This window comes from Budorcas taxicolor, chromosome 23, assembly GCF_023091745.1.
Source record: "Budorcas taxicolor isolate Tak-1 chromosome 23, Takin1.1, whole genome shotgun sequence".
NCBI lineage: Eukaryota > Metazoa > Chordata > Mammalia > Artiodactyla > Bovidae > Budorcas > Budorcas taxicolor.
Window position 1 is genome coordinate 32,302,863 of NC_068932.1, and position 23,833 is coordinate 32,326,695.

General features: G+C 39.6%; 2 protein-coding genes across 8 annotated transcripts in view; one reads left to right on the top strand and one right to left on the bottom strand.

Moving 5' to 3' along the window:
* Positions 1–2,057: 2,057 nt before the first annotated feature.
* On the bottom strand, positions 2,058–16,849 carry ZDHHC6 (zinc finger DHHC-type palmitoyltransferase 6). Of its 3 annotated transcripts, none has more exons than XM_052660868.1 (11): positions 16,659–16,849; positions 15,167–15,632; positions 14,336–14,427; positions 13,032–13,191; positions 11,636–11,797; positions 9,989–10,042; positions 5,815–5,982; positions 4,656–4,697; positions 3,809–3,954; positions 3,668–3,714; positions 2,058–2,653 (listed from the first exon to the last, which is right to left on the bottom strand). In XM_052660868.1, the coding sequence occupies exons 2-11, from the start codon at positions 15,431–15,433 to the stop codon at positions 2,550–2,552; spliced, it is 1,242 nt and encodes a 413-aa protein (XP_052516828.1). In that variant the 5' UTR covers positions 15,434–15,632; positions 16,659–16,849; the 3' UTR covers positions 2,058–2,549. The 3 variants fall into 3 exon arrangements, with proteins under 3 accessions (XP_052516828.1, XP_052516830.1, XP_052516829.1); XM_052660870.1 differs by having other exon boundaries at positions 16,548–16,849; XM_052660869.1 differs by lacking the exon at positions 16,659–16,849 and adding an exon at positions 15,754–16,031.
* Positions 16,850–17,182: 333 nt separating this feature from the next.
* VTI1A (vesicle transport through interaction with t-SNAREs 1A) overlaps positions 17,183–23,833 on the top strand; it is a 375,524-nt gene continuing 368,873 nt past the window's right edge. For all 5 annotated transcript variants that reach the window (XM_052660758.1, XM_052660759.1, XM_052660760.1 and 2 more), the window contains exon 1: positions 17,183–17,412. In XM_052660758.1, coding sequence (XP_052516718.1) covers positions 17,319–17,412 — 94 coding nt within the window. In that variant the 5' untranslated portion in view covers positions 17,183–17,318. The remainder of the gene's footprint in view (positions 17,413–23,833) is intronic.

The following is a 23,833-nucleotide window of genomic DNA, read 5'->3' on the forward strand; positions in this document are numbered from 1 at the left end:
CCACCAGTGAGGAGATAATAGCTAAAAACTTCCCTAATCTGAGAAAAGAAACAGCCAAGTCCAGAGAGTACATAGAGTCCCATACAGGATTAACTCAAAGAAGAACACACCAAGACACAGTGCCATCAAAATGACAAAAATTCAAGATAAAAAGACAATACTAAAAGCAGCAAGGGAAAAGCAACAAATAATACACAAGGGAACTCCCATACTACAAAGCTACAGTAATCAAAACAGTATGGTACTGCTTCGCAGACAGAGATTAACAGAGCAGGACAGAAAGTCCAGAAATAAACTCATACACAACTATGATCAATTAATCTATGACAAAGGAGGCAAGAATATACAGTGGAGAAAAGACAGTCTTTTCAGTAAGTGGTGATGGGAAAACTGAACAACTTACATGTAAAAGAATAAAATTAGAACATTCTCAATTACCATATACAAAATTAAAGTCAAAATGGATGAAAGACCTAAATGTAGGACTGGATACTATAAAACTCCTTGAGGAAAACATAGAGCAGTCATTGATATAAATCACAGCAATACTGTTTTGAATCCATCTTCTAGAGTAATGGAAAGAAGAACAAAAATAAACAAGTGGGATCGAATTACACTTAAAACCTTTGGCACAGCAAAGGAAACCATAAACAAAACAAAAAGACCATTTGAAAAATGGGAGGAAATATTTGCAAAGGATACAACCTACAAGGGATTAATTTCCAAAATACAGAAACAGCTTAAAATTAACCCAATCAGAAAAAGGGGCAGAAGACCTGAACAGACATTTCTCCATACAGATGGCCAACAGGCACATGAAAAGATGCTCAACATTGCTAATTATCAGAGAAATGGAAATCAAAACTACAATGAGGTATTTCCTCACACAGATCAGAATGGCCACCATCAAAAAGTCTACAAATAATAAATGCTGGAGGTGTGGCAAAAAGGAACCCTCCTACATTGCTGGTGGAAATTGGTATAGCTACAGAAAACACTATGGAGCGTTCTTAAAAAACCAAGTTACCATATGATCCAGCAATCTCACTCCTGGACATGCACCCACACATGTTGAACACTTTAATTTGAAAAGATACATGCATCCCCACGCTCTCAGCACCACTATTTACAACAGCCAAGACAGAGAAGCAACCTAAATGTCCACAAACAGATGAATGGGTACAGATGTGGAATAAACAGTGGAGTATTACCCAGCCATAAGAATGAAATAATGCCATCTGCAGCAACACGGAGGGACCTAGAGATTGTCACACGAAGTGAACTAAGTCAGACAGAGAATGATAAACATTATAGGATATTACTTACATGTGGAATCTAAAAAATGATACAAATGAACTTATTTGCAAAACAGAAATAGACTCACGCACACAGAAAACAAACTTATGGTGACCAAAGAGGAAAAGAGGCAGGGAGGGATAAATGAGAGATACGGGAGATGTTATAGACATACACTAGGGCGTCCCTGCTGGTTCAGCAGTAAAGAATCCACCTATAATGCAAGAGACATAGGTTGGATTCCTGGGTCAGGGAGATCCCCTGGAGAAGGGCATGGCAACCCACTCTAATATTCTGGCATGGAGAATCCCAGACAGTAGAGCCTGGTGGGCTACACTACATAGGGTCACAAGAGTTGGACACAGCACACACAGATACACACTACTGTGTATAAAACAGATAAGTGAGAGCCTACTGTTTGTACACCACAGAGAGCTATATTCAAGATCTTGTCATAACCTATAACGGAAAAGAATCTGAAAAAGAATATATGTGTGAGTGTATATATACCTGGATCATTGCTATACACCTGTAACACTATCAACTATACTTCAATTAAAAAAAAAGTCTACTAGAATACTATGATCTCAATATGCCACTAATTATTTATTTGAGGCAAATATATATGTCTTAAGACTTATGATTAAAGATGTCAATTTTCCAAGAGGCAGTAAAGCAGCAGTTTTTCCATAGGAAATAACACTCCTTTTTAGTCAGCAAAAAGAAAGATGACTGGAGTAAAAACTATGATTTATACAGAACAGCCATTGATCTTTATTTGATTTGACAAAATCATCATTATTAAAAGACGGGTAATAAAATCTGAGCTTACACTGAATCTGACAAGTTAAGTTCTGTAGTATCTGGAATATCAGAAGTTCGGCCGAGGGGGACAGAGGATAAAAGCATCGCATGCAGATGCTCCGGGTAGAGGGGGACCTCTATCTGCACGTCAGGTCCACTGTGTGCAGCGCACACAAAACTCTAGAGAAAATGCAATTGACTCGCTTGGGTGAAGTGTTTTTCCTTTCGGGGAGGGGGAGAGGTGGCAGAGAGGTGCAGGAATTCAAAGGCAAGTGCAGAATGGCTTCTCCATTTCAAAGTGGTAATAAAAATATCTAGATCATGGCACTAGGGCACCTTTGAGGAAAAGAACACCTTAACCAGAGTAGGCTCATTGCATAATTCTTTAGTAATATGTAACAGTTTTCAAGTAATGGAGCAGACTGAGAGGAATTTTACTTCAAAAGCAGCTATCTGTTTTTCTTCTCGCCCTCTGGGGCTTGATCTGTTTCAGCGTCACAGGGGCACTTTTCTACACAGTTTCTAGGGAACCATCCTCTTATTCTTGAAACACCTGAGGGAGAAAATGAAATTGATATGAAATAGACATACCAAAATGACAACTGTGAGACTTGTAAATCCTATTACTTCAAACTGATAAGCTTTTAATCCCCCCCCCCCCCCCCCGATTTTGATAAGCACAACTTGAGGCTAAAATGAACCAACTAAATAAATAAAAATTCAAAATATATACATTCCCAACAAGCTAGAAAATAGGTATTTCCCAAGTTCCATCATCTGGGAAAGGACCTGTATGTTCAGGAGCGCTCCAGTGGAGTTGGAGGGGAACCTGGTGTCCAAGCACACGTGTGCGCCTGGGAGGGAGTCTGACATACCGTGACACTTCATCTGTTCTAGGGGACTATCTCCCTGGAGGTGTGCTTCTTAGATTTGTTTTTTAACAGGTGCACTTCTATATCAAGCTTGCATAACCTATCACATGGGCTAATTTATGATTAACCCAGTGTTTTCAAAAGAGCATCCTAGGTTAATTTTTAAAGAAATAATTCTTAAAAGTAAATTTAAAAAAAAAATCAAAGACAGGGAATGTTTCAATTCACTAGTTTTTATCATAATAGAATGATTCACTCAATGGGTGCATGTATAAGCATAGCAGCTTAGTCACAGGCTCTGAGCCAGACTGCGTGGGCTAGAGTCTTGGCTCTTCCTGCATTTAGTGTGGCCTTGGGCACGCTGCTAAGCCTCCCCACATTTCAGTTCCCTCACCAACAAAATGTCAATGACAGCATGGACCTCAGAGGGCTGCTGGGGATTGAATACCACAAATGAAGCATTTCCACAAGTGTGTGCTGCCTATTTAAGTATGGGATCCAACGTACAGTAATCATTGCAAAGACCCGATAAATACAAGTGCTATGGAGAATACATGGAGCTTCTTTTTGCTGCTTAATGAGTACCTTCCTATAGTTCCCCCAATGCATGTGACTGTTTATAAAAGGTTTTCTTGTAAAATTTGCAGTTACTGCTGGCAGTCTTATCCTTTAAACACTCGCTTTCATGTTCATACCTTCTAAAACAGAATCATCAAGAATTTTGTCTCCATACAACCAGTATCTGAAATATTTAAAAGATTAAAATTAATTTTTCTTTTTAGGCTAGATGCCAATTTCACTATTCAAGAAGAAATTCAGTATTTTCTGTTACTTACCGTAACCCTCTTGTAGCTAAGATGAATTCCCCTTTCTGTAGCCTTATCCGAGGTTCTTCAGTGCAGGGGCTTGTGAAGAATGTTTTGATTCCTCTATTCAAAGGACAGCAGGTACCACTATAATCTTCTATCACTTTATACCGGACCTGTCGTCAGTGAGTAGAACAGTTTAACATTAACTCATGTATGAAGTTTTTTAAGCTTGAATGTAAACCGTTAAAAGTAGACCCAGAATATCAGGCAACAAGTCTTTCCCTTCTGGTTTGCTATCTACCCAGCTCCCTTATAGAAGGTAATTAACTGATGCTTCTAATTCTCAGGCTTTTCTTGCCCTTCATTTGAAGCACATGGCTAATAATAAAATTTTAGAAGCAGTGTTGCCCAATGGAACTTTCTGCAATGGTGGAGATGTTTTATACTTGTGGTATACAGTGTGGTATCCCCTAGCCACAAGTAGATACTGAACACTTTTAATGTGGCTGGTGCAACCAAGGAATTTAAATTTAAATTTTATTTAATTTAAATTTAAATAACCACATGTAGCTTGTGGCCACTGAATTAATTGTTCAGCATCACTTTAAGGACATGTTTCCCACTAGGGAACTACATTGAGGATAATTATCTTTTGACAATATAAATTGACTAAATTCCCTCCAAACCTCCAGTCCAAACTATCTGAATGAAAACAAAAGTAAAATGCATCAAAGTTCAACAAATGTATTAAGAAATATTATTTAATAAAAGCCAACAGTTGGTTTTTTACTTAGAGGCAATTTAAAAAGCTACTTAGAAGTGCTGAGCCTGACAAAGGAAAAGAAATTAGTATCACTGCAAAAGAATTACTTACACTTCTGACTCTTTTATCTGCTTTTTGTTTCAACTGTTCTATCTGTTTGGAAGATATAAAAAGAAAAAATGAAATCTTGTATCTCAACACTGAAACACAGGCTCTCCTCATTTACTGTATCAGAGTGACATGACAAACTCCCAATTTTCCGACATTTCAAATTGCTGTAATTTAAAGGCTACACTTTTTTTTTTTTTTTAAAGCATGGAAAGAAGGCTCTTTGACTAAAAATTGGCACTGAAGTGGGACTTTCTTCTCAATGTTCCCTCTCCAATGTCTTTATCTGTGTATAATCACAGAGCATTCCCTGTGGCCCAGCAATCAAGGAGATGTGCTCTCTGCCCTCTGGGGGCTTCCAGGCTAGTCCCTTAAGATGAAGCAGTCTAGAGACTCACTGAGTCCTCAATAAGACTGCAAAGTTCATCAACAATGAATTTTGATTAAAAGTCGTCATTTTGACTCCTCTTTTCCACTTATTCAGCTACAACTTGCTAAATGACACTACACTAGATATAAGGGGAAATAATCTCTGCTTAGAATCTTGCCAAGTTAAAGACACAAGGATTAAAATTGAGACCTCATGTGCTCATATAACTAGTATATGAGTAGGTACCAAATCCAGATGAGTCTAGATGGGGGCGGGGGGGCTGGAGCTGATCTGAGTAATTTCTGATAAAGAGGAGGTCACATGGCGTAGAAAAAACTGTGGGGGGAGAGTTGTATCAGGGATTTGCTGAGTGGACTAGGCTGATTGGAAAGGCTGATTCCCTCCAGGATATAGGTGGTCTGACAAAACGGGGTCCAGTGAAGGGAAAGGCAAACCACTTCAGCATTCCTGCCTGCCTCAAGAACCCCATGAACAGTATGAAAAGGATATAAGTGAAAGGTAGCTTTTGGCTGGGTTTTATAAATTCAAGGTATGGAATCAGGACTTTATCTCACAGGTATGGTGAGATAAGAGATTTAAATTGAAGGAGGTCGGACACGACTGAGCGACTTCTTCATGATACAAGGAGTGCTTGGGAATTCACTTAGATTCATTTTGACATGCTGAAACAATTCTTATGACTTATTTTACTACAAAATGCCATCGGAGTTAAGGAGAAGTTAAGAGGAAGAAGGTGGGGTGAAAAGAAGACTGTTTGAACAAAACACTCACTGTTAAGCTGTACTGGTGACAGTCTTCTCTAACCGGCCAATCCAGCCCATCTCCTTCAGGGACCCCTGACCATGTGAATACCTGTTTGAAGTTCTTCCATCTACTTCCCATATCATAAGGAAAAACAAAGTCGTCATCTAGTTGATAATATTGAATTCGATCTTTAGCCTGTGGATAACACAGAGGTAAGATGGCAGATACATCTGCCTTAAATGGCTTTTGGCAATAGATAATTGAGAACAGTTATTCCTCAAATTTGCCTCACTTCTAAAAATACTTCCTCCTTGTTATAACATTAGAATACACAGGAGTAATAAACATGTATCACAGTATAGGAAGAACTTGACAAACACCAAACTTGTATAAGATCATCCACAAAATGTGTGACAGGGCTTTTTTAGGAATAAGTCTAAATAAGACTGAATTTAAGCATTCAAAAATGCTTATTAAAAGTTAGTAACTTTATTTCATATACAAAAAATCCTCAATGTTCCTACTTGTTCAGTAGAACAAAAGGATCCAGGTGTAAAGAACAGATGTTAATAAAGAGATTTAAGAGAAAACAAGGGTTTATTCAGGCTGGAAGGAACTTGTAGGAATGGCCAGGAAAGGCGTGACAGGTGAGTCATTTTATGAAAATTGTTGTTTTTTTTAAAGTTAGCAGGTTAAGTGTAAGAGATCTTTCAGTTTTACATACCATTACGTATGTCTGCATACTTATATAGGCATTTATATGCATTTTATGCATATATATATCCAAGTTTCATAAATTATATTCTAGGCATTTAAATTGTCATCTTTTACCTAAGGGGATAAACTGGTTTAGGATTTCTGAATTTCTACTGACACCTAGTGGTATAAAGATACATTGTTTATTCCTACAATGAGTATACAAACCCAGTTGATATTTATTGTGTAATAAAATATGGTAATTTTGACCCATTTTCTTTAACTTAAAGAATCATTCATTTGATTTTTATTGAGCAACATAGTGCCAGGTTTAAAATAACTTCTAGATTTAGTGTGGCACTTTACAGATAGCCTTGGTCATCGGCAAAAGCAGTTAATCTAATGTCAATGTTATGCTAACTAGAGATTATACCTTGAAATATTTTATTATCATCGCATAGTATTTTAGAGAAAAGCTTCTTGCAGTTACTTATAAAGTATACTGATAATAACTCAATTACAAGAATTGTCCAGCTGTAACATGAAAACATGTAAGTCCAGCCCCACCCTGAAAATGAGTAACTTCTTTTCCCTTCTTATAAACAAAAACTTCAGCGTCTTAAAATAGATTAAGAGCCTCAGAGAACAGAGACCTAGAATATTAAAAAAGACAAAGTGCTAAGGATGAGAGCAGTTTACAGAAACAACAGAGGCATGGAGTCTGCCTGAGAGAAGCACACAGTAAAGAGGGAACTCCGTGTACAGTGTGTGTTAAAAATTGACAGAGATGTGCAACAGGCGCCACGGGAAAGGGGAAGAAAAGTACTTCACTCAGTCTAGGGAGAATCAAGGAAGGTTCCTGGGAGGAACTGACAGCTGACCCAAGTCTCGAGGGGCAAGAAATAAGGAGAAAAGAGCTAGAAGATTATTCTAGGCAGAGGGAGCAACATGTGGAAAAACACAGAAGCATAAGATGTGTAAACTATTCGGTATTAGCTGGTATGGAGTAGGAATGGGGTGGAGAGGGGTGGAAATGAACTGGAGAAGCAGGTAAGGGGAAGACATGAAAGGCTTTACTACGCAGAAGCTAAGGAGCTTGGACTTAAACTTGTATATCTGTGGTTCTCAAAGAATGCTTTGTGCATCTCCTTCAGTCCCCAAGACCTTTTCTTGAGGTTGAACAAAGTCAGACAACTTTGATAATAATACTAAGACATTCTTGCCTTCTTTCATGGTGTTGACATTTGCAACAGTGGGTGAAATTGCTGGCACCTTATGTTGGCGTCAAGACAGTGGCACCAAGCTGTTATATTCTTCATTGCTACACACTAAATTCCAACCAAACCAAACCAACAAAAAGCCCAGTTTTACATAAAAATGTCTTGATGAATAAAAATTATTTTTATTAAATCTCAGCCCTCAAGTAGACATCTTTTTAATATTCTGCGTGATGAAACAGGAAATACACATAAAGCATGACAAAATGCTTATCTCAAGGAAAACACCTGTCTGAGTTGTGAGCCAACTAAAGCTGTGCAGCCAGCTTTTTTCATGAAATGCTATTTTTTTGAAAGAATGAGTAATATAACAGACAAACCAAAGTTAGTCAGATTTCAGTATTTAGTGGATGTCTTCTTGAAAATGAACAAAAGTCAGGCTATTACTTCGTATAAACAACTATTTGTTGCTAGTGAAAAATGTAAGGCTTTCTAATGAAAATTAGAATTTGGAAAATTTACATCACCACTATGAGCTTGACAGCTTTCCAATATTTAAAATTTTCCCCATAAAACTGGTAGTGATACAAATGGGTTTACATCTTGAATAATGAACTGTATCAACATTCCAAAAATCTGTGAATCTGTAAACCAGTATGTTCCAGAAGACCAATGCCTGATGCCCTATATAGGTAAAGGATCCGTTCAAAGAGCAAGACAGACTGATGGATTTGAATACAAAAGAATGCAAAAAATTGACTGAATTTTAGATCTTACATGCAACTAACCTCTCAACAACTAGCACTTGTCAAGTTATAATGTATTGTTATTATCAAAGAATGTCCACTGTTATCTAAAAGGCATGGTAAAATACCCTCTTCTACCTACTTATCTGTTTGAGACTGAATTTTCTTCACATACTTCAATCAAAGCAACATATCTCAACAGACTGAACGCAGAACTAGATCTGATAATCCAACTGTCTTCTGTTGAGTCAGATATTAAAGAAATTTGTAAAAACATAAAACCAATGCCACTCTCCCTATTCTGTTTATTTTGGAAATTTTAATTATTTTTCCAGAAATGTTATTTTATTAACATATAGTGGATTTATTATTGCTATTTTTAAATGAAATAATATTCAAAGGTTTTCTCAGTTAGAAAATATGGCAAATGTCAATAGATATAATACCCAATAGTATAATTAACAAAAGCTCTTTGGTGTACTTAACAATTTTTGAGAATGTAAAAGGTCCCGAGGGGCTTCCCTGATGGTTCAGTGGCAGAGAATCTGCCTATCAATGCAGAAGATATGGGTTCCAACCCAGGGTCAGGAAGATCCCCTGGAGAAGGAAATGGCAACCTACTCCAGTATTCTTGCCTGAGAAATCCCACAGACACAGAAGTCTAGAGGGCTACAGTCCATGAGGTCGCAAAGAGCTGGGCACGAATTAGTCGCTAAACAACAAACAACAGAAGGTCCCAAGACCGAAGTTTGAGAGCTGCTGCTAAGTTAAAACTCACCAACTGGCTGCTAGGGGGCTAAATATGTCCTATAGGTGTGTTTTCTTTGGCCCATGAAGATTTTCTGTTTATTTTGCTCTTAATTTGAATTGCTTCTCAATGCTTAAAAACAAAGAAGGTAACATAAAAATCCAGATCTCTGGTTTTTCTTGGAAAAAACAATTACATGATCTCACAATACTAGGTGAGGATTTCTCTGCGGCAACGATGAGCTTGCTCTGCTGGACAGCTCTGGAGCACAGGCTGGCTCCACTCCTCTAGCTTATCTGCCTGGGCCGCAGTGCACTGGGTTTACAACCCCAATAAGCTACAGGGACGGAAAGGCTCTGAGAAGTTTTAAATAGGGAGTGGGGCACACTTTAACATCAGAATCACAATGGACAGTGTGAAGTATGTATTGGAGGTTGTGAGGTTTGTGACAAGCTAAATGTTCTAAGCTCTATCTGATGTATAAAGCGTACATGGCACCTTGGTAGGACAGAAGCTCCCATCTCAATGGACTGCCTTCTCCTCCAGTCTGAGAGAGTACGGCCAAATAGCTTCATGTGTGACTTAGAACAATTCAGTGTGAGATGGTTCTGTGGGAGTTTTATTGAAACAGGAATAAATCAAACGGTTCCTATAATCACCCTTCACGTGGCATGCAAATGACATAAGGAAGCCATTTGGTAGTCAAGCTTTCTTTTGGGGGCATTTACTAGTTAATCTGATCTATTAGTTAATCAGCACTTTATCAAAATTAAGAAAATAATTCTAAAATTTACCTTCTCTTCAATCCATGACTCAATAGAAGTTTTGTTTCTGAGAATTATTTTCATCTAGAAATAGTAAAATTTAAAATGTTACTGGTTCATTTAAGATTATCATCTTAAAAAAAAAAGATTATCATCTTTATACTACCCCTATGAGACAGTTTTTATTGCTCCATTCCATAGATGAAGGTATCAGGACAATAGCGATTAAATAAAAGAGCACGTGATTCATCTGACTCTAAACCATTGGACTATATCTTCACATGACTACATCAATCCACAATCAAATCTGAATCTATGGCTTAAATGAAAGTCATACTTTAAGTACTACCTTCTGAATAAGTTTTCCAGAGTATTAATAAAATATGACATAATACATTCAATAAGCATTAACATATTTTGCCATTAAAATTTTACCACTATTTTTAATAAATCTCAAATGCATGATTAGTCTATTTATTACAAGTAACAGTGACTCATTACAGTCAACCTAGACATTCTGTTTGCCTTAAAAACTTGAGTATATTCAGTCTTGATTCTACTTTTGATTTTCCTAGAAATGACAATTTCATTCATGTAGGTTTTTACACCACATGACTTTAGTTTATTTCTAATATGATTCTTAATTACATGCATCGGGAAAAATCTGTCAAAGAATTTGATTCTAGGCTAGTAAAAAATATGAAATATAACCCAGACCAGGTTATTTTAAAACTAAGAGTTCAAAAAGGGTTGGGTAAGGCATCAGGGCCTGCTAGTGCAGCGTCTCTGATTCTACGAGTTGTGCAGTTCTCTGCCGTCTGGCTGTGCCTTCATGGAGACAGTGTACCACAGTAAGTGACGCTGGACTAGGAGTCCTCACCGTATCCCGAGGACCTAGCACAGTGTCTGGCTCATGGTGGGCCTTCAGTGAATGAATATACGGATGAAACAAATGCCGTGAGTCACAAGAACTATTTTTTGATCCTTTCAGGGTCACATCCTCCTTCTCTGGGCTCTCATAGAACTTTGTACATAAATCTATGATATACACATGGCCCTGATTTAATGGCAGGATCCTCTTCATTCTCATTATTGTAGACTCAGAAATTAGCAGAGTGGTTCATCATAGAGCAGATGTTAAGTGGCACCAATATCAGGGCTGTTATGGAGATTAAATGAGCTAACATATGTAAAAGGCCTAAAATAGTGCTCCATAAATGTCAGCTATGTTAGTATGCTTTTGATGAATATATGCCATTATAAAGTAACATTAATAATTATGTTTACTGAATGCACGAATGGATGATATCGGGTATGTCACTTAACCTTCTTGTGACTCAATGACTCATCTGCAAGGAAGGGAAAATAATACTCCTCTTCAACTTCTTTTGGGGTTGATGTGAACATCAAGAGAGACTGTGAGAAGAGCTTTCTCAAGGATAAAATGCTGTGTAACTCTAACTTAGGATTTTTTATATTAAATCATTACCAAGAAATGCTGGCAAAGTCACTTCGAAATTATCTGACCAGCAGAAGATAAAATTCATCACCTAGGTGGAGAAAGTAACAACAATCTTCATTTCACACGGCATACTTAAATGACGCTTTTTTCTCCTTCTCATTACAAGCAGCCCCAATTACTCGACAGTGTTAGCTTGAGGTAATGGAGGAGCTTACCTGGATAAAAAACAACATCCCAACAGCTATGGTTGTTCCTAAAGCTAATCCCAAGGCAAACAAGGTGGCAGCAAACGCAGCTAATCCAAAAGGAATAATCGGAAGAGGATCTCTCCGGGCTGCACTCATATCAATCTTGACCGTGTTCCACCCAAAGGAGAGCTGCGAACAACAACACCACCCACAAGAAATACTTGGTTGTCGTAATTGGTTAGACTCGACTCTACCACTTAAAACCACTTGATCAAGAAGATCAGCAGATGACAACGTGCTACTGTGGCCAAAGCAAAAGTAACTGTTTTCTGATTCATTCTGTGGCTTGAACTCATAGTGACATGCATGATACCCTCTTTGGTATTGTCCAATGTTTTTTGTTTGTCATCGTTTCCTCAGAAAGCATCAGGCAGACTGCACGTGCACTACTGGGGATGGATGACAGTGGACACAAATCTAAGTTGCAAGCGTGTCTCCCAGCGTCTCCTCACTTTCCTACGTTTACAGTGCTCTTCCATAGTGACAAACATAGCCTAAGATTCAGTGGTTTCTTCCCTCTTGTTCCACAACCAGAGGTTTAAGAACTAGTAACATGTAGGTCAAAACACGTCCAGCTGATGTGTACTGCCTGGCCTGCAAAATGTTTTAAAGTATTCAGAGTTAGGTACCAACATTTAGAAATCTAGTGGTTTAGAAATCAGATTGCACATAGAAAGAAAGTCTGGGTTTTCAGATTTTTCTTGAAAAACCAGATGATCTGGCATTGCCAGGCTGGATTTCCAAACATCAATAAATAGGTGAAGTAAAATACAGGTTGTCCTCTGTGTGAAGGGCATGTGTTTTCCAGGTTCCTATTAGGCCTGGGTCCCTCATTTATCCTCCAGGCATGCTTAAGGACCTGAATTTGTGACCACCAAACTTTATCTCATAACCACGTGCTCACAAATCAACTCAATCAGTTGTACGATATTTAAGAACGTGCACTTGCTTTGTGAGCCATGTTCAGAGCACTGGATTTTAGAAATGAACGAAAGAACTGCAAGTGGCCACAGGATCGAAGGCAAACAGAGGGCACCTGAGTTGTCTTTTACTTCCTACTCTTCTGCTTTTTCCTCTAACTATTCTCTACCATAGTTTATTGAAGTCCAGTAAGTTATACCTAGTGAAACTTCAACTATAGCATATACGGTGAGTTTCCAGATAGCATATACAAATAATCTTTCTTCATCTTAAAAACTGTTTTAAAGCTTTTCAAAAAAGGAATCCCTGTAAAGGTACAACAAAGTTCTATTTCCCCACCTAAACTGCAGAACATCTATTTCCAAAAGGGACTTCTTAAAGAATCTTGATAACTACTATTTATTTAATCTCTCATGATTTGATAACAAACGTTTTCACTTACCCGATTATAAAGCTGCGTATACATTGTCATGACAAAAATAAAGGCAGCGTGAATACAGCCCAGTGGTGCTAAAAGGAGGAACAGCGTGAAGGAAGCGTGATTCTGATAGCCGCAGCAGTTGTTGATCCAAGGGCAGTGATGGTCCATCTTCATCACACATCTAACAGGAAAAATTTATAGAAAACATGAGGCAGAAAATCCTGTCTACTTGAAATAACTTTGGTCTTCAAAAGATCAAGCACACAGGAATCTAGCATTTCCATGCATGAGTCACAGAGGAATAATACTTGATAGGACAGAAAGAAAAATCTTCATGAGTTTTTAAACAACTTTGAACAGTGATGACTTTTAAATTTTAAACAGCCAAAGAAAGGGCAGGCTTTGTAATGGCTTCTGAGGAAAAAAACGTCTGCTACAAGTTTGTTTGTTTAAAGAAATCAGGAGGCCCACTGAAAGGTTCATTATAAAGAAATAAGCATGGTTCCTGATTTTCCTCTTGCTCTTAAATGCAGTGACTGGAGTGGAAAACAAGAGAGACCGAACAAAATTACTTCTAAATCTCCACTGGGGCTGATGGGGCCTGGCAGACGCTTATAACTTCCTTCCTTCATGTTCTTATCTTTTCCATGTGGAGTCTCTGAGCTAAGCAAGCTAACTCTGGAATGTAAGATGTGGTTTAGGAAGTCTTACTGTGTTTCCTTTCCTTGAGGTTGTTAGAAGAAAATTTTCTGGCCTCAAACTAAACTTTATTTGCCCTTCCAATGGTCCCCCTAAACCTCAGAATTAGCATCATAAATTTCTTACTTATCAGTGGATACAGATGTTCATTTACAAAGGTTCTATCAATAGCTTAATTCACATTTTTTACAGTGATTTTGTTTTCTTTCAATTAAGGCTTTTATGTTAAATAATTGTGATAACAGGCACCTGGATTCACTTATTAGATTTTTATAAGTGTAAATGTGACTCAACTAAATAATGGAAAAAGCAGGTCTCCTTTATAATTTAGACTCAGAACAATTCTAAGGCTAGTTAATATGACAGTTGACAATTGACACTGATTTACAAAAACAACTTAAAGTATAATGTTTTATCCTGTTCCTGTCATGGCAAGAAGAAAGAGTGAGATGTTCATTATCAGAATTGACAATTTAAAAGTAAGATTATGGACACATATTTTAACAACACTGTTTATAAAGTAGTCACCTTGCAGGGAATAAAACTAGGATTGATGTGCTAGAAAGAATAACAAAAGGCCAGTAATCAAGTTGATCAGTCTTCAATAAATAGCAAAGACACAGTACCTGTTACACTTTCTGCAGTGATGTGACCGTGGTGCCTTGTATGCTTGGCAGACTTTACAATACTGGAGGTACACGCTATCCTGAGAATTTTTCTTGGCAGTGAAATATAAACAAAATATAAATTTCTGGGTAATTGGAAAAGTGCTATTGCTGTTATCAGAAATTCATTATTTAAACAAATTTTAGCTCAAAAAGAAGGGCTGGAAATGCAAGCTAAAATTCAAATTCTATCTTTTCCCCATCTCCCATAAATGAAAATCAAACTACAGTATTTATTCATAAGGGTTGGCTTGTTATAAGCTGTCCATTGTTTATGAATACTTTATAAACTAGTCAGGGAGGCCTGGCGTGCTGCGATTCATGGGGTCGCAGAGTCAGACACAACTGAGCAACTGAACTGAACTGAACTGAGCATCATAAAGAATCAGACATGACTGAGCGACTGAACTGAACTGAACTGAGCTTCTAAAGTTTTTTTTTCAGTTATGAGGGATGTTAACAGGTTACATGAAAAAAAAAAATCCCAGTGCCAAACCACATTGTGGAATTATGAGGTACACGATATACAGTGCTTCCTAGAAACTTATGACTATGTACTCATTACTACCACTCCTTTTTTTTTTTTTTCATTGAAATTGCTTTGGGAAATACTTTCAAGCAGGTATGAAAAAAATTCTTTGAGCTCTAAATGGCCAGTGATTAGAATAATATGCTTAGTCTCCACCAAAGTAAAAAGTAGGCTATGTTTGATATTATTGGTTGGCAGGTAAGGAAAAAACTAAATATATGATTATCATGAGGGTTCACCATTTTAAGGAACCTTTTTCTTACCGGTTTCCACCCCAGAGGGACGAAGCCAGGACCAACAAACATGGCATTGAAGTAATTATAAAGAATCATGACAGTCCAGTTTATCAACATAATGAAATTCACACTTCCTCCAGTGGTATGTAAGGGCCAATACCACAACACAGAGTCAATCATGGCCATGCTAGAACATATTGCTATAACACCAAGGGCTATAATGGGACCCCAGTGACAAAGTCTCTTTAATTCTTGGAGATTTTCAAACTTGACAACTGAGCAGAATGTACCCATTTTGGTGAGGAAGAATGTCTTCCAGTTTTTAAAGAATTACAGATTTCCTTTTTCTGTGCACACATTTCCTCGTGCCACAAGTCCGTGTGTGTTCCTTAATTGTCATGTCTTCACGCTGTGGGATGTTAACGCAGATTATGACATTTTCACTGACACTTTTTAATCTAGGAGAATCCAGTACCTTGGTTTGAAACTTAATCTAAAGAAAACAAAATGAGAAGGTTGGGTAAGACATTTTACTATCTACTGTATTTGTTAATTTCAATAATCGCCTAAATAGAAGCAGCTCACAAGTACATTACTATGAATGAGTATCTCACCAAATATCAAAGAGAACCATTTTCATCTTATCCAAACTTTAGTCAGTTCTGAATGGCAGGTAAACTGGATCCATGATTCTTAAGTGGTTGTTTTTTTCCCTTTGTTCCCAACTTGTCAGAGGATTATGTCTGTGCAAGCGTTTAGTGAAAGGCTGCAGTTAACAAAAAAATTTAGAGCTGGGATGGAGGGCCTTATAGTTGACCTAATCCAGTTTCCTTCTTCATATAAAAGAAAACGGCTCAGAGAGGCTGAGCGATTAAACCACTTGGGTGAGTGACAGCTGAACCCGACAGAAGCCAAATCATCAAACTTCCTTTACAGAGTTCTGAACTGTCTCCTACCCACTCTTGAATTAAATCCAGTTTGATCCAGACAAGGTCTACAGCATTTGCCTGCGGTTGCCCCTCAAAGGCTAACGTAAGGTCTATTTGTGTTAGAAGTAAAGAAATCGGAGGATGAAAGCTCAAGGAGGGGAGGGGAGGAGCGGGGAGAGGAGGTGAGGAGAGAGATGTGTGTGTGAACTCAGGACCGGAGGCGTAGATGAAAATAAGCACGAATGAGACTATTGGGGGGGCGGGGAGGGAGGGAGCGGGGGGAAGGCGAGGGACCGGGAAGGCAGGACGGCGAGCGCGGGGAAGATCTGTAGAAGGCTATTTAGGACTGGACTGGAATGAGTCAAGCGAAGAAGATCTGAGAACCAGAGCAACAAAGATTTCCACACAAGAGATGCCGCGCTGCCTCGTGCCTCAGTTTCCCTCCCGTGTTATGGAGCAGAGCACTGAGAAATCCTCACGCAGGGGACGAACATCTTGGTAAGGGTGGTTGGTCTCGACTTTCAGGAGATGCTGGCTTCATTCGGGTGGGGCGATGACCGCAAAATCATGTCCCCTCCTTTGACTCCCACCTCGGTCCGGTCCTCAGTGCCCGCTCCTCGGCCATCGCATTTCTGGGGCGGCTCGGGCTCACTCGGAGCAGACTCTCTCCCTCTCGGATAACTCCGTCCTGGGTACCCCAGCCCAACGCAAGTAGAAAGTAAATTCTGTGCGCTAGAAGCTGGTGTGTGTGACCAGCCACGACCCGCGCGTCGCTCCGCCAGCGCCCTCGCAGCTGCTCTCCTGCTCGAGCTCAGTGCGCAGTCTCCGTGACAGCCACTTCCGGGAGGTTCGCCGCATCAACCTTCCGTCGGGAAGCAAGTTCCTCTGGCTTCTAGTTTGGGGAACCGGAACCGCTTTCCAAAACGCGGAGGAAGGAAAAAAATGCTTTTAAATGATTCCTGAGAACACGAATTTTTTTAGGCTTTTAGGGACACTGATTGAAGGGGTTTTCCTTAGAGAACTTCTTAATCTTGGAGCCTAAACGGAAACTGAAACACGCACCCAGCCCAACTTCCGGAGGACGAAGATCGCGACGAACAACCAGGAAGCGGTCGGCCTGGGAGCTGTCCCCGGTTCTCTGCTCCACTCTCTAGGGAACTTTGCGGGTCCTTACACTCTGTTTTTCTTGCCCCGCGTGACCTCAGCTCCGTTCTAGGCTCCGACCCGGGCCGGCCATTCCGGAACCCGCCATGTCGTCCGACTTTGAAGGCTACGAGCAGGACTTCGCGGTGCTCACAGCAGAGATCACCAACAAGATTGCAAGGGTCCCCCGACTCCCACCTGGTAAGGGCGCTTCTTAGGCTGGGCGGGGGTGTCCTGGAAAGTGGGGAGGCTCCGGTGTGGACGATGGAACTCTGCCTGAATGCCTCTTAGGCGCGAGCCTGGAGGATGAAGTAGTGTCGGGGCCTCCGGGGGGAATGGTTGAGTGGGTTGAGGGTAAGGGAAGGATCCAAGCTGGGTTGCGGGGTGCAGAGCCTTTGGAATCTGAAGCTTTTTTGGAGTTCTTATCTGGACTCCACCACCTTTTTACTCGTATAACCGTGGGAACATTTCTCTGAGTCTTCGTTTTGGTTGAGTTTTCTGTTACTTTTGTTTGTGAAATACAGAGATGTGAGAGTATTCAACGAGAATGAATTAACGTACCAAGGTCATGGGTCTACACCATACAGCAACGTTGTTTTGTTAGTAACGATGTTATTACTATAGGCAGAAAAGCAGGGTTGAGAGCGCGTGGTGCCTGGATTCAAATCCCAGCCCTGCCACTTAGAAGTTGTATTTAGGCAAGTTTCTTAACTTCCCGCAACTTTTATTTCTTGGTAAAATGGAAAGAATTGTGCATCTCTCATGTGAAGATTAAATGACTTAACATATGTAAAATCCTTTTTTTTTAATGTTAGCTGCTATAATCATTAATATTTTTCATACTACCAAGCTCATTTTTTTTCTCATCCTTCTTGAGAAACGATGTGTAAAAATTGGTACAGAATAATTTTTCTCACTTTTAAAATCCCACAGCTGTCATTCAGAAGAGGTTTTTTGTTTTAGCACATCTTATCTTAAATGCTGGACTGTCAACTATGTGAAGGTGGGAGCTATCTTTGCTTTCCTTGACATTTACTTAGAAGGAGCTCAGGAAAATGTTTAAGGAAATGAACAGATACATAAATATGATATCATGTAATTTTCATCTGTAGGATATTGTTTTAGGATTTGTTTTCTCTCAATACAGATTTAATTTGAGTATTTAGTTGCAAATAAGATTGCTATTCGGGAACTTAGCTGTGGTAGGGAAATTGAACCATATGCCTTCACTCTGTGGTGTAAAGTTTATCTGTGAACCGGTGGTCAACTTCATTGTTCCACCTTGTCAGTCAGTCCTTGATGCCAGCAATAATTTCTCCTATACCGAAGTTATGATTCCTCTTTTCCTTACCCCACCTCTCCCCAAACTTATGTGTTTATAAATAATTTTCTTCCTTTATTTCTTTATTTTTCTCCTCCCCCTCCCACACCTGTTTTCTATTAATAGGGACATTTGCTTGAAGCCAGGATCTCTGAACTTACACCCCATTCATCTCCTGAAGTCCCAGTTAGTTCTGGAGGAGGTGGAGGATGATGTCTTAAAGAGGTGTATGAGTCCAAGTGAGGGAACAAGAGGAAAGAACCAAGGTAGCATCTACCACGGAGCTCTGCTGCCTGGGAGATTGTTGTGGCAAAAGTGGCCAGTGGCCTCATCACTTCATGATACATCACCTCGCCTCTTCTCTTCAGTTCTGCTTTCCTCCACCGCCCAAGATCATCTTGATTTTTGTTGTCATTATCGTTGGAGCCTACCTTTGACTTCAGGCCCAGAACCTCAGAATATCAGGATTTGTGGTTTTGTGGGATTTTTTTGCTCTGTTTTAATTGTCAGAATTATAGCTTAGCAAACATTTTTTTGTTTGGGCTAATAGCTTTGGTATTGAGAAGCTATGCTATAAAGTAACAAAGTCATTCCTGGGTGCAAAATTGTAACAGCCAATTCCAAGAAAACAGATTTGTTACAATTGTTGTTGTTGTTTTTTTTTCTTACGTTTATATTTTAATGTGACCATTCTTACCACATAGAAACCTTTGAATTAAGTAACTTAAAGACCTTGAATTTCTACAGCTACAATGTAATGTAAGGTCCAAAGAAGCAGCTTCATGGGAATTGAAAGGAGACTATAGCTGGCATTGGAAAAATGCTTACTAACTTGAATAATTAAATGCTAGTAATTCTTAAAAATACTGTGGTTTCCCTCTCAATAATTATTTGTACTTGCTCATTTTATAATCTGTTTCTAGTTGATAAATAGGGAAAGATAAAAAATATTATCTTTGTAGTTATGCATTTCAGATGTATATCTGTGGACAACAGGAATTATGTGCAATCATGCAAAACTAGTATGATTAAAAGTAATTATAATCTCTTCCTGGCATCATTGGTGATTGACCCAGAATTACCCAAGTAAAGGTTAAAAATTGCAGCAAAATTTTCAGCCAAAGCAGTTTAGTCCCTGAAAAATTAACTTACTGAAATGGGATTAGAATAAATTGGATTGATTGCAACTAACTTCATTCTCTGCTGTGCCTGTACAATGTGTTAAAGTGTTACTTCCAAGAGAATAGAAAAGATTAAATATTTTAAAACTTCAAAAAGAAATTTGATTACTCTGTGGACCAAAAGATAGATCAGTCTCTTCTTAAGTAATATTCTTATTGCACTATATTTGAGCTTTGATTTTAATGATTTGTATTCTGGAGTAAAGTCAGGAAAATGGATGAGTGGAAACCATCACTAACACTAATTGTAACATTCCTCTTTCTCTGATGATGAGTTGTAAGTGGGGGAGATACTTTATAGAGGCGGGAATTCCATGCCAACAAGCAGGCTTCCTGAAGGATCTTAAGCAAAAGGTTCCTTTGCAGTTAGTTGCTTATCTCACCGTGTACAGGGAGAAAAATGGTCTGTTGTGAAGCCTATCATTTGGTAGCTGTAGTCAGAAATACTGAGAAAGGCGTTTATGATAACTTGGTGACAGTTCACACGTGGCATCAGATCTGTTTAGAATCCCAGCTCTGCTGCTTATTAGATGTGCAACTTGGGCATGTTGCCTTGCCTGTCTAAGTCTGCCTCCGCCACCTGGAAAATTCAGTGTGTGTGTGTGTGTGTTGGAGGCAGGGTGTGTGTATAATAGTTTCACCCTTCAGTTCAGTCGCTCAGTCATGTCCGACTCTTTGCGACCCCATGAATTGCAGCACGCCAGGCCTCCCTGTCCATCACCAACTCCTGGAGTTCACTCAGATTCACGTCCATCGAGTCAGTGATGCCATCCAGCCATCTCATCCTCGGTCGTCCCCTTCTCCTCCCGCCCCTTATCCCTCCCAGCATCAAAGTCTTTCAGTGAGTCAACTCTTCGCATGGACTGGAGTTTCAGTTTTAGCATCATTACTTCCAAAGAAATCCCAGGACTGATCTCCTTCAGAATGGACTGGTTAGATCTCCTTGCAGTCCAAGGGACTCTCAAGAGTCTTCTCTAACACCACAGTTCAAACGCATCAATTCTTTAGTGCTCAGCTTTCTTCACAGACCAACTCTCATATCCATACATGACCACAGGAAAAACCATAGCCTTGACTAGACGGACCTTAGTCGGCAAAGTAATGTCTCTGCTTTTGAATATGCTATCTAGGTTGGTCGTAACTTTTCTTCCAAGGAGTAAGTGTCATTTAATTTCATGGCTGCAGTCACCATCTGCAGTGATTTTGGAGCCCCCCAAAATAAAGTCTCCCACTGTTTCCATTGTTTCCCCATCTATTTCCCATGAAGTGATGGGACCAGATGCCATGATCTTCGTTTTCTGAATGTTGAGCTTTAAGCCAACTTTTTCACTCTGCTCTTTCACTTTCATCGAGAGACTTTTTAGCTCCTCTTCACTTTCTGCCATAAGGGTGGTGTCATCTGCATATCTGAGGTTATTGATATTTCTCCTGGCAATCTTGATTCCAGCTTGTGCTTCTTCCAGCCCAGCGTTTCTCATGATGTACTCTGCATAGAAGTTAAATAAGCAGGGGGACAATATACAGCCTTGACGTACTCCTTTTCCTATTTGGAACCAGTCTGTTGTTCCATGTCCAGTTCTAACTGTTGCTTGCTGACCTGCATATAGGTTTCTCAAGAGGCAGGTCAGGTGGTCTGGTATTCCCATCTCTTTCAGAATTTTCCTCAGTTTATTGTGATCCACACAGTCAAAGGCTTTGGCATAGTTTCACCCTTACAGTGTTGAAATAAAGCATATGATTTTGTTGTTCAGTTGCTGAGTTGCTACTCTCTGCAACCCATGAAGTGCAGCACACCAGGCTCTTCTGTTCTCCACTATCAACCAGAGTTTGGTCATTGAGTTGGTAATGCTGTCTAACCATCTCATAACTATTAGTAGTTGCCCTTCAGTCTTCCCTGGTAACATGTTGAATCTTCCAACCTGGAGGGCTTGTTTTCCAGTGTCATATCTTTTTGCCTTTTCATACTGTTCAGGGGATTCTTGAGGCAAGAATACTGGAATGGCTTGCTGTTTCCTCCTCCAGTGGACCATGTTTTGTCACAGCTGTTCGCTATGACCCATCCGTCTTGTGTGGCTCTGCATGGCATGGCTCATACCTTCATTGAGTTACACAAGCCCCATTGCCACAACGTAGTTGTGATCCTTGAAGGGGAAAGCATATAATACCTAGCACAATTTTTCCTCCCTTAAGAGAGTGCATGATAAATTAGCAGCTACTGATCCTGCAGTGGTGAAGACAGCAGCTGTAGGGTTAGTCAGCACCTAGCTTCTCAGACTCTGTGATATCAGTTGAACTCTTAAAGAAACATTGACCCTCAATTTTGTTTCCTTTCTGTGCTAGAGTGAATGTCTCTTGATGAGCACCTGCATTTGAAGGGAGATGTGTGATGGGCGCTTTGGGATACAAACTTGGAATTGGACTCTGAACTCAGGATAACAGGGAGGAAGTCAGGGAGAGAAGTGGAAGTGGTGGGGTGAGATGGGTGTCTTTTCTGGAAGGAAATGCTTCAGTCTAGCTAATTGATTATGTCTCATCCCTGGAGGCTTTTGGACACTGTCTAGACATGGCCATGTGTGGAAGAAGCTGTGACATTCATCCATGATTCTCTCTTGCCTTTGCAAAGTGATTGTAATAAGAGAATTCAGAAAAGTCTGCTTTTATTAATGAATACTGTGGTTTGCTTTACATACATGTGGTTCTGGAGCTGTAATATTGATGTGTAACTGTTGAGCACTTGAAATGTAGCTGATGCCCTGTAGTGAAATGACAATGTTTTTAGTATTAATAAATTAAAAAATATTAAAATGAATTTCTCCTTTTTTTTGTTTTTTTTTTACTTTTTGAAATGTGGCTACTAGAAAATTTAAAATTCTGTTATGTGACTTGCATACGTTATATTTTTGTTCTATAAAATTAGAGTTGAAAAGATGGTTCCAGACCTAATTCAGGAACTCAGGTGCAGAGTGAGTTGAAGTAGGGTAAATAGGACTTGAGTTAGGCACACTCACATACCCACATTCTAATCCCTTAAATAATTTAGTTAACCTGAGTAATAGCCTTGGGCTACCCAGGTCCGTCTAGTCAAGGCTATGGTTTTTCCGGTAGTCATGTATGGATGTGAGAGTTGGACTGTGAAGAAGGCTGAGCGCTGAAGAATTGATGCTTTTGAAGTGTGGTGTTGGAGAAGACTCTTGAGGGTCCCTTGGACTGCAAGGAGATCCAACCAGTCCATTCTGAAGGAGATCAGCCCTGGGATTTCTTTGGAAGGAATGATGCTAAAGCTGAAACTCCAGTACTTTGGCCACCTCATGTGAAGAGTTGACTCACTGGAAAAGAGTCTGATGCTGGGAGGGATTGGGGGCAGGAGAAGAAGGGGACGACCAAGGATGAGATGGCTGGATGGCATCAGCGACTCGATGGACGTGAGTCTGAGTGAACTCCGGGAGTTGGTGTTGGACAGGGAGGCCTGGCGTGCTGTGATTCACGGGGTTGCAAAGAGTCGGACACGACTGAGTGACTGAACTGAACTGAACCCAGGTGGCTCAGTGGGTAAAGAATCCACCTGCCTTGCAGGAGATACAGGAGACGCAGGTTCCATCCCTGGTTGGGAAGGTCTCCTGGAGGAGCAGATGGTAATGCACTCCAGTATTCTTGCCAGGAGAATCCCATGGACAGAGGGCCCTGGTGGGCTACAGGCCATGGGGTCACAAAGAGTTGAACATGGCTGAAGCAACTGAGCACGCATGCAGACATGCATGGCAAGTAATAGCTTCATTGATTTTTTAAAAAAATGTTTAATTTTAAAACAGGTTTAGATTTACAGAGAAATCACAAAAATAATACAGAGAATTCCTGTGTAGTCCATGTCCAGTTTCCTCTATTGTTAACTTCTTATATTAATATGATACATTTCTTGCAGCAAGTGAACCTGTGCTGCTACTTATTATTAACTGAAGTCCATACTTTATTCAGATTTCCTTCTTCTTCTTCTTTTTTTTTAATCTAGTGTCTTTTCACTATTCTAGGGTCCAGTCCAGAGTACTACAAATCAATTGTAGTAATCATGACTCCTCAGGTTCCTCTTGGTTGTGACAGTTTCACAGCCCTTTCTTTGTTTTTG